The 11,315-nt window shown below is 39.3% G+C and overlaps 1 protein-coding gene across 1 annotated transcript; it reads right to left on the bottom strand.

Annotated features, from left to right (window-relative positions):
* Positions 1–2,259: 2,259 nt before the first annotated feature.
* ponzr2 (plac8 onzin related protein 2) lies at positions 2,260–7,216 on the bottom strand. Its single transcript, XM_036595138.1, has 4 exons — positions 7,106–7,216; positions 4,519–4,629; positions 4,268–4,422; positions 2,260–2,538 (listed from the first exon to the last, which is right to left on the bottom strand). Exons 2-4 carry the CDS (start codon positions 4,619–4,621, stop codon positions 2,413–2,415), a joined length of 384 nt encoding a protein of 127 aa, XP_036451031.1. The 5' UTR covers positions 4,622–4,629; positions 7,106–7,216; the 3' UTR covers positions 2,260–2,412.
* Between the last annotated feature and the right edge of the window lie 4,099 nt (positions 7,217–11,315).

Here is an 11,315-nt window from a genome sequence, read left to right as displayed (position 1 = left end):
TGACACCCCTGCTCTTTATTGGTCTTCTCGCACACACTTGCAGCATGTAGCTCTTTATGCTGGGCTATTGGAAGTATTCAAATACAGAAGAAAACTGCTGGGGTTTATCTACAGCTGCCGATCTCACCATGCTAAGCTAAGATAGTTTAGGGTGAGCAACTATAGGACAGATAGCTAGCAATCTGGAGGCTAACTAGCCAGCATGATGATCTTACCAAGTTAGCAGGGGGTAATTTGCATTGTGATTTCACCCTCATGAATGGCTTCATACCCAGCTGATAAATAGAATCAGGATAATATCAAAATGTGTAGTGTAATATTCTAATATTGCACCGTTACACAATAGATTTGATTTCTGCTGAAATCAGGAATACGTTTATGAAAGTCTATTGAGAATACACTCAGAAAGTCTAGCCAGGGCTCAGGAGCTGTGCAACCATCCTATAACCCTGTCATCAGAAGTTCGATCCCCGGTGATGCTACAGCCATCCATGGCCGGGAGTCCAAGAGAATGCAATTGGCTTCGCTCTCTCTGGGTGGGTAGGATGGCCCTCCCTCTCCCATCACTCAGCACGGTGCTAGCCAGCACAGCTGTCTGTTAGCTGACATAACAGAACTGGTGGTTAGTGTTCTCCTCCAAGCGTGTTTAGCTGTCCAATGACGTTGCCTTAACAGTAGTTCAAAAAGGTGCAGCAGCTGCCTTCACAGGACTCGGAGGGAGCCTGGGCAAGCCTTCGCCCTCCTAGCACTGGTGGTAACATGTGATTAAGGGAAGTCCTAACTAGTGGGTGGAGTTGGATACGACTAAACTGGGGAGGAAATTGGAAAAAATCTGAATAACAGTACCCAAAGATCACTTCTCCTCATTTTAGCAGTTGGCACTGAATTCAGTGGTGATCTATGCAAATCCTAATACATGCTGGTGCTCAGCAGGCTTATAGAGTATCTTTAGTCAATATTCACTACGAGTACTCTCAGAGGTGTGACTGATGCTCTTCCACGGGCCATGAAGGTTCAGCTGCAGAGCAGTGATTTTAAAGGCTTTGGATAAAAAACAGACAAAATACATTCAAAAAAACTTTTTTTTTTTTTTTTCTTTGGAAACTGAGGGTCTAACCTTTACCACTCTTGTCCAGTAGAGGAAGACAAACACACTGATGTTCATGCTCATCATAAATATATGATGGGTATGAGGTTTTAGCAGGAAGTGGATTTTTTTTAAAGGAGGAATGCACTTACCTTTGGCAGCCAGACAAATGTATTTAGTTTCCGTAGTTGTTTGGACACCACATACAAAAACAAGATGCAAGATGTATAAATATAGTATAGTATAAATATAGTTTTTCAGTTTTAGATATTGTGTTTTTCCATGCCACATAGGTGTCAGACAGAAACAGAAAAAGCGAAAGGGAAATACAGTTTACAGTACAAGTTTAAATGACATTACATAACATGTCCTCGGAAAAATGAGAAGTGTTTGAGAATGAAACTCCGTAATGGGGGGGCGGTGGCTCTGAGCTGACTGAGTGGTTTCTGTCTGTGATACTGTAGGTGTGGGTGGTGGGAAGAGGAGGTGAAACATATTACGGTTATTGTTATTATTTTTGCTCCACACACTGGTGCACAGTGATGTCATCAAGAAGTCCTTACGTTTTGAAGGAAGATTACAGAAAAACACCATAAAGGATATGATTAATCATGTTTAATATGACGATGGGCGCAAAACAAAGGAGGTTATTTTTATTTCAGGTTTACTTCGGTGAGTGTAAATTGGAGGGGGGTGGGGTGGGTGGTGTTGTCAAAACTTTAATCTGAAGACTTAGAATTTCCTCAGAAATTTCCAGTTATTTACATTCTACTTAAGCACCAAAAAAAACTTTAGTGAGCAATTTGACTTGACCTTATTTGAATGACAATAGTCCTTCATGTTAGTCTAAAATAGTATCAAAAGCAAAGCACCATTATCAGGTTGTTTACAAAAAGAACAGATTTTATAGATAAGTATAATATGGGTTACCAAACAATGTAAACAGCAAAATTTATGCTACAGCTCATTTATTTAAAAGGCATGCAAGTTAACTGGGGGGACAAAAATCACATCCAAACCAGAGAAATAAACCTCGTCCAGACAGTTTACATAATAAACCCCCAATTTTATTTTTAGCTTAATTTCAGTTTTACAAATAAAAGAGGTGCAATAGACAAAGTTCACAGAACTCCAGGATTATTAATATTAGTAATTGTATAAGTTCACTTAAAATACAATGTGCAACATGTTAATCGAACACATTGAAGATGAAGACATTTCAAGACAAAAATACTTTCACTATCAAAGAAGCTCAACGATTCATATATTTCTCATTAGATAATAGACTGCTGTACACTCATCGGTAAGTTATGCGCAGTATGCTGCTAGATCGTCGGCCTGGCGTTGACGAGGGCGATGGGAATAGACCGCCTCTTCATCTCTCGAGACATCTGACACCAGACACAGCTGACGCAGAACGTGGCGATCAAACAGTCGTTACAGATGGAGCCCTGAGAACAAAACACAGTTGCATTCATAAACATCAGAAATGCAGGACTGTACATCATCAAAACCATCTGAGAGAGGCTGAACTTACACGAGAAAGAAAAAACACAGATGCACCAAACTTAAAATCTAGATTTTGAGCAATATTTGAGCATTTCTATTAGTCCACTTATCAAATTTTGTACAAAATGTAAAGAGCATCTGCTGAGCTCAATTTATGCAGAACACTAAAAATTGTAAAAAATAAATAAATAAATAAATAAAATAAAATAAAAAATAAATAATGATAAAAATTTGGACAGTGATTTGTAAAATGTAAAAATTGGAACTAAAGCTAACTGGATAGCATTACTAACTGGATTAGGATAAATCTATAGGGCTTCAAATGCAGTAAAATTAATACAATGCAGATATTTTAATGTGATAACCCACATCACTTAAACATCCACCTGAGATATATCAGTCAAAATAATATCTAAACATTTGACTGCATTTTTTAAAGCAAATATTGAAATTGGCAGATACAACTGCACATCCCTAACAATCAAACAACTTTTAATCCACATTTTAGAATAAAAATGAAGACAGCAAAACTGTGAAGTAGGTTATATGGAACAACAACAGTCAGAAATATTGGCCAAATACGGCTGTTCAGACTCTGCCCTCCCTCCTCATAATGCAACTGATTGGCTTACGTGCATTAATGAGGACTGACGTTGCACCAATTAACCTTTAAGGAGAATCAACTTCTAGCAGTAATCCAGATGACGTAATCGTAGCTTCAACTCTACATTTAAAAAAATGTTTAATATTAAATATTTTGTTTTGGAAACAAACTCATACATATGAATCAATTTGAATATAATGCTGCTGTCAGAACAAAACCTTGTATCTGTGGTTGGTTTAGTGTAATGGGTAACATCTCTGCCTTCTACACTATAGACGGGGGTTCAGTCCCTGCATGGGCGAGGACCCTACACTATACTAATAAGAGTCCTTGGGCAAGACTCCTAACACTACCTTCACCTACCCGTGTAAAATGATTAAACTGTAACTCGCTCTGGATAAGAGCATCTGCCAAATGCCGTAAATGTATCTCCATTTTTGTCGTTTTCAGTTTCTGAAATAATTTGAACATTCCTGTTGCTCTTTACATTGTGTGTAAATTTCATGATAAATGGACCAAAAGAAACGGCCCAGAATTACTTGGAAAAACGTCTGGTTCCATTGACTTACATTGACAGTAAAGTAGGTTTTTTGCCTCTCCTGTAAAGTTACCATTTTGGAGATACAGGGTTTTGTTCCAACAGCAGCGATAATATATATTTGACTTTTAAACATGAACTTTTAGATCAAAATGTCTAGTAGTTTGTCTGGTAGTGTATTTAATGTATAAAGCAGGTGGCATTTTCAAATGATAAAGAAAAAAAAAACTTTTTTGTTTGAGTAATTTACACTGTGAAAACATAATTGGACCAATAAAAAAAGGTCAAAAATTGCAAAAGTGCTTGAAATAAAATCTCATTACATTGTCTTGCATTAAAACATGAAAATGTGTTTGTTTTTTCTTCTTCTGAGATGTTTCCATTTTGGAGATAAGTTTTTTTTTCTGTAAACAATGTGGTTTTTGAATGAATGTCTATACAGCACTATAAAGTGTTGTGCTAGAGATTTTTGTGTACTCATTCTACATACACACGTTGTGATGTTGGGGGACTAAAACCTTCACCGTACCTTAATGCCGTAGCGGTGGCGCATAGAGACCCTCATTGCTAGTGTGGCCGGTGGGACGATACCAAATATGTCCAACAGGGGGAGACACAAACACTGTCCATACTCTTTCGTTTTGACGCAGGCGAAACACGGGCAGCAGAAATACGCAAAACAACCTGAACAGAGAGATTGAGCAGCCAGTGAGTAACACTGATACCACCTTACACTCCAGATCACTGACACAACCTCACACCTGCCGTGGAGTCACTCACACTCTGGGACGTCGTCGCAGCAGTCGCAGATCCCGGAGCCCCACTCGTCAGAATCTCTGGAGTCCAGCACCACCGGCTGAGTGATGACCACTTTAGTCGTCATGGCTGCAGCTAGAAGTGAACAAGACACCAGTATATTACAACACCGGACAGTGAGCTTCACTTCATTCTGTTGAGGGAACTGCTTTGGGCCTTTCTGAAGACCCATATGGAAGAAACTTGGGCCAGTAATTGATTTTGAGTCATGATCATTAAAATAAGTACCAATAATGTACAAATTATTCTTTCATTCTCTTCCGCCGTGTGATTCACCGAATTATGGGCTACAAACAATGTCTGCCAAATTACACACATACAGGCTTTGAACACCATCTGGAAAGATCATAATGTAGATTGTCAGTCTAGCAAAGGATGCTGTGGAATACGCAAATGAAAACTCCACTACACAAGAGCTGTGTCCCAATTCAGAGGCTGCATTTGAAGGCCGATTGCGTCACAGCGGTGCGACTAGGCGGTCCCATTTCGAAGCCTCCTTCATATGCGGCTGAGAAATGTGTACTGCTTTTCCATGGGAACGAAGAATCCAACAATTGGATCCTTCGCCAGCCAACATATCCCGAGGTTCACTGAGTGCCGACGAGGATTCGAGAACATGCCACCGTCAGCAGAGGAGCGAACGACGGCGACACTTAAATGCAAGTACTGGGTTTGAAGTGAGTCGAATAGCCACAATACGAATGTTAAAAAAGCCAATGTGGTCGGAAGCAAAACTTTTGCTAATGTTTTGTTTTATTTTAGGGAGCAAAGAGCCGACCGAGAGAAGCATCTCCAGCTCTTACAACTAAACATCCAAGTTTCTGGCTCCATCTTTAAGGAAGTTGACAGGAGCAGTGTTTTGTGACGCAGAGGTGAGGGCGGGAACAGAGGTGCTGTGACACAAACCGGACATTTGCCACAGAGCAGAGCATCTCATTTCAGCTCAGCCTTCGCGGGTCTACAAAGCCTTTGAAGGACACGCCTTTGTAGACCGCATCCTTCAAAGGATGCAGCCCCTGAACTGGGACACATTAGCTGCATTCCAAAGCCTAGGCTGCTCTGGTGATGTTCCAAGCAGCCTAGTTAGGACTGCTCCATTTGTGTGACCAATAGGCTACTAAGGAGGAGTCTTCATAGGACAGTCCTGCCGAGGAGCCGCCCTACCTCGGCTGCAGCCTCGGCTTTGGAATGCAGCTACCATCTACCCTCTGGTACAGACTAAAACAGACGAGCTTGTCCAGGATGCCAGTTTTGTTGATTTTGCTACATGTTAATCTGACAGATCATATATAGCTACAGATCACACCGGGTTTACAGGTTTAGCACTGAGCTGGATGACGTAGCCTGATATCTGCTCGCAAACTGGTAGTACTACCAGCAGTAGTGGGCGCTATGGCTAAATATTGATATTACAGCGGAATTAAAATGTGTGACGTTTCATGGTGTGCGTATCTCTCTCTCTCTCTCTCTCTCTCTCTCTCTCTCTCTCTCTCACACACACTCATACACAAATATATAGTGGGGTATAAAAGTCTGAGAGCATATTGAAAATCTGATGTTTTTCGTTTAAACCTGAAAATAAAAAAAAGTTTAGAATTTTGAAAAGATGTAAAACAAAGAAAAGTTATGAGCAATAAAATGAAGATTCTGCACTATTTTTAGATCACTATTCAAATTATGTTCAAGATTCTATGACGTTCACCATGTTAAGGCCTTTATGCAAAAAGGTAAGACACACAATGCATAAATATTTATATTCATATATATATATAAATATTTGACAATTTGAAAATGCTTGTTTGTCTTTACATAGTGTGTTTATTTCGTGGTGACTAAAAGAAACGGCCCAAAATAAGTTTTTTACAAGTCTGGTTCCATTGACTTACATTAAAAGTAAAGTATGTTTTTTCTTTCTCCTGTAAATTTACCATTTTGGAGATACAAGGTTTTGTTCCAAGAGCAGCGATTATATATATCACACACACACACACACACACACACACACACACACACACACTATACACCACACTATATATATACATATCTTGTGTTATATGTGTACCTGCACCGAGAGAAATTCCTTGAACAAATTGGCGAATAAAGATTATGATTTTGATTTAACAATCAAAGTAAATCTGAAAACATTTATTGTACAAAACAGCACAAACAAGACTAAACAATATAAAAATCCTTGTCACTGTAGCTTTCTAATACCAGACCTGCAGGCCGGCAAACATAGTGCTAAACATAGTGTCTCTTCTTAACTTCCGCAAGGCTGAACTGGCTTCTCATAAGGTTCCACCTTAAACAGCAGCAGTTCCTTACTGTCTAAACCACCAGTGATCCTGCATGTGTCTGAGTTACCGCAAAATAACGACGGTGTATTCATAACCCTTTAAACTCATCTGTGAAATCTCTCCTTTTTACCAAAAGCTTACATAAAGTTATCTTTGAGAATCCAAGCAACACAAAACACACACACTAATCAGCTGAAGGGACTGAACTCAGACCGAATCTCTGTTAGATAATAAATATCTTCTATCTCACTTACCTGAGCGACAGAAGATCAGCGCCTGATTTAGACTGACGGCTCATACAAAATCTCAGCTTTATACTGAGTGGTCAAAAAAATCCACCTCAACCTGTCTGACCAGAACACAGCCCCATCAGTCTGAGTCAGTGCGCACCTGAGCAGGGTGGAGAGCAGCGCCGCGCAGCACTGAGGCTAAAGAGGAATCATTCAACAAGAGCTTTCAGTTTAAACAACACAGATCACCGAAACTGACGTCACGAGACGAACGACAAACAAAACCACCAAACCAAATCAAAACATTCACTGTAACATCTAACAGTGTGAACACACAGCGTTTCAGCCGCCGGACACTGGACTCTTACTGTGAGCTCACTGACCAGAGGAACCATCCAAATTACAGCAATAAAGAAAGAGTGAAAGAGTAAAAGAGTGAAAAAGTAAAAGAGTGAAAGAGTAAAAGAGAGACAGAAAGACAGAAAGAAAGACAGAAAAAAGAAAGCAAAGAAAAGAAAGTAAAAAAACAGAAAAAAAAACAAAAAGAAAAGCAAAAAGAAAGAAAGAAAGAAAGAAAGAAAGAAAGAAAGAAAAAGAAAGAAAAAAACAAGCAAGAAAGAGAAAGAAAGACAGACAGAGAAAGCAAGAAAGAAAGAGAAAGAAAAAGCAAGAAAGAAAAAAAGAAAAGCAAGAGGAAAGAAAGCAAGAAAGAAAGAAAGCAAGAAAGAAAAAAAGAAAGCAAGAGAGAAAGAAGGAACACAAGAAAGAAAGAAAGCAAGAAAGAAAAAAGAAAGCAAGAGAGAAAGAAGGAACACAAGAAAGAAAGAAAGCAAGAAAGAAAAAAAGAAAGCAAGAGAGAAAGAAGGAACACAAGAAAGAAAGCAATGCAAAGAGAATGATAAAGATAAAATGATTAGACAAAGAAAAAAGAAAACATCAAAGAAACACAGAAAACAACAATTTCTAAGAAAGATGCGAGAAAAGGTAGAAGGTGGCAGAGAAAAGAAAAAAAGAAAGAAAGAAAGACAGGCAGGCAGACAGAAAGACAACAAAAAGGAGCAAAATACAAAAGAATAATATAAAAAAAAGAGAGAAAAAAGAAAGAGAAAGAAATAAAAACAAAAAAGAAAGAAAAGGAAAAAGAAATGCAAAAAGAAAGTGAGAATAGTAAACACAAAACGACAAAGAAAGACAGAGAAAAGGCAAAAAGACAGACAGACAGACAGACAGACAGACAGACAGTGGCGAAGAACTAAGAAAGAAAGAAAAACAAAGATGCAAAAGGGAGAAAGACGATCAGCTCAAAAAGAAAAAAAAAGACAAAAAGAAGATGATAAGAAAACCCATAGGAAAGAGAAAGAAAGAAAGAACAGACAGAAGGAAAGAAAGAAAGAAAGAAAAGCAATATGCTACACATGAAAGTGCTCTGGAGTTCTGTGTTGCCATGGCAGCAGAACAACAGCCTCCTCCCTGGTTCAGTTGAGCTGAACTCTGGCGTCGGCTCTGCTGCTCTGTAAGGGGAGCTGAGGCTGCAGGCTGTGGATGGAGAGGCAGAGCGACAACAGCAAATCGTCTGGAGACACAAATCATGTTCCAGGAGGGGGAAACAACAGCTCTGCTGGATTTATCGTGCGGATTTAGGCGCAGAAAAAGGCTCTGCTGGGCCGCGTCCAGGGCGCGTGTCGTAACAGAGGGCTGGGCAGGGAAATCCCTCAGACGTGATGAAGCCTGTGGCCCTTTAAGACCGAGCGGGCTTTAGAGAGAGGAGATCAGGGGGCAGATCAGCGAGCATCGCGCATTTCCAGCCACCACGGGGAGCTTGTAGCATGAAACCAGTCACGAGGCACGGAGAGGGGACGACGTTAAAGTCTGGATTGATGGTTTTTGTCAGATAAAGGACTGTGACCTCCAGCAACATCGCATGAAGACAGCTAGAGGAAGAGAACTGGTAACAGTATGGAAAATCCTGCGAGCATTTAGACGACACAAGACCAGTTTATAGCCTAATCAGCTCTATAATGTCCTGTTTCATTTAGTTCCACCACAAGGAACCTCAAGGTTTTTTTTTTTTTTAAGGGATTTGTTGTTGTTTCCATCCATCTAAGCCCTGCTGCTGCACTGCTGCATGCTGTACTGCTGCGGAAGTAAAGAAAAGGGGGAGAGGGAGCACGCGGGCTTAAAGGAGGAGGAGAGGGAGGAGGGGGAGGCTTTGAGGAAGAGCGGAAAACCGCAGAGCCAGAGGAACGCTCCCGTTACCGGAATGTACGAGACAGCCGATATGCCCGAGCTCCTGCCCCCCTGCAGTACGTTCGGCCCCACGGACAGAGACCCCCGCCTGATGCGGGCCATGCACGCGCACGCAGAGACCACCAGGGACTGCCTGAGGCTGCACGACCAGCCAGACGGTCCGCAGCGGAGGGCACCGAAGCTCGGGCAGATCGGGCGATCGAAGAGAGGTAAATTCTGCAATACAACACCTGAATGAACATCAATACTGAGAACATAAAGAAAAAAGAGAAACAGAAACAGCAAAGTGGCTAATAGGAAACTTTAAAGGGCCCATATACTGCATTTTTCATGGGGTCCACTCATGACGCTTGTGTGGGTTTTACGCACCAGAAACAGTCATGATTCTTTCCTACATGACCATTTTCCACCCTCTCCATTTATACCTCATTATTAAACAAGCTGTTACTGCGCCTTTAAGACTGATATGTAAATGAGCCGAGTTCTCAGTGGCTTCCTAAACGGACACACTAGATACTGAAAAATATGATATTTAGTTGTGTAATCGTCTGTTAAATGTATGTTTTTTTGCTTTTTCCCCCGATGCTGAAAAATGAATAGCTTGTGCTTCATAGCTGTGTCGACTGGAAGTAAATTAATAAAGGGTGGTTTCAGACTTTTGCACAGTACTGTAATATACCAAGGTCTTTTATTTAAAAAAAGATGTGATATGGGCCCTTTAAAAAAAATAAATAATACAAAATGTAAAATCAGGTAAATTTGTGATATGGGCCCTTTAAAAAAAATAAACAATAAATAAAAAAAAACAAACAAAAAAACATGGGTAAATTTGTGATATAAATAAATTACAAAAAAACCATGGGTAAATTTGTGATATGGGCCCTACACGCTTAAAAAGATGGTTGTTTAAGCATTCTTTAGTAATACGGTCCCGATAAAAAAAAAAAAAAATTGTGTGTGTGTGTATATATATATATATATATATATATATATATATATATATATATATATATATATATATATATATATATATATATATATACACTTAAATAAAAGAAATATATATTGAGAAATGTGTGATATGGGCCCTTTAAATAAATTCTAAAAATCTACGCACTTAAAAAGATGGTTCTTTAAGGGTTCTGTAGTAACATGGTCCCTATTAATAAAAAATAAATAAAAATACAGTAAATTTGTGATATAGGCCCTTTAAATGAAAATACACTGTGGTAAAAGCAGAGAAAATGGAAAAACCTTTGATTTACAGTTATCTGCACTGTAAAGCACTACTTTTCCATTTTTGATAATCCTTTTTAATCTATCCAAGAGATTTAAATGCTTTTGGTCAAATTATGTCACTTAACAGTGATAAACTTAAAAAAACATTTATATCTAACCAATAATTTTCCATATTAAAAAAAAGTACAATAATGAACATGTACAGCTGCAGCTCCTCTATTGCTGTTCCATTAAAGGGCAATTTTCAAAATATCTGCATAACTCAGTGTGTGAGATGGAAACAGAGAGATTCAGAGTGGTTTGGTGTGAAATGGTTCTGATGTCTTTACAGTGGTGGTGATAGGAACCAGGGGTCGCCATGACTACAACACAAATATAGACATTTTATTTACTATCCAGAACCACCAGTGAACCTACACGAGTCTTCTGAGTTTATATGGAATGTTGATGATGGAAAATAGTGGAAATCTGAAATAATAAGCTTTCTGTGGGGACTATTTTGCCTCACAGTGCCCTGCATATCATGTATCCCTCCACCATGAATGGATTTTAAGGCCAAAATCTTCTCAAAACTATCATAAAACAGAGTCTCAGTCATCAGGCAGTGAATTCATAACCATCTCATGTAGTAACTTTCTGTGAGGGAGCTTTTAGAGGTGGACGTCTGGTTCCTATCACCACCACCGTGAACAATCCTGAATCAAACTGCTCATCCGTAACATGGAAAACCTAATTTATCTCGCTTTTC

Source organism: Colossoma macropomum, unplaced genomic scaffold (genome assembly GCF_904425465.1).
Source record: "Colossoma macropomum unplaced genomic scaffold, Colossoma_macropomum, whole genome shotgun sequence".
NCBI lineage: Eukaryota > Metazoa > Chordata > Actinopteri > Characiformes > Serrasalmidae > Colossoma > Colossoma macropomum.
This window is presented reverse-complemented; position numbering and strand designations above follow the sequence as displayed.

Bases quoted from the DNA above. Each gene is read 5' to 3' on its own strand.
- ponzr2 (XM_036595138.1), bottom strand. From the start codon at position 4,621: ATGACGACTAAAGTGGTCATCACTCAGCCGGTGGTGCTGGACTCCAGA. The intron at 4,423-4,518 runs GTGAGTGACTCC...CTCTCTGTTCAG, and splicing joins CTGCGACGACGTCCCAGAGT to GTTGTTTTGCGTATTTCTGC. The intron at 2,539-4,267 runs GTACGGTGAAGG...TTTTGTTCTCAG, and splicing joins GCCACCGCTACGGCATTAAG to GGCTCCATCTGTAACGACTG.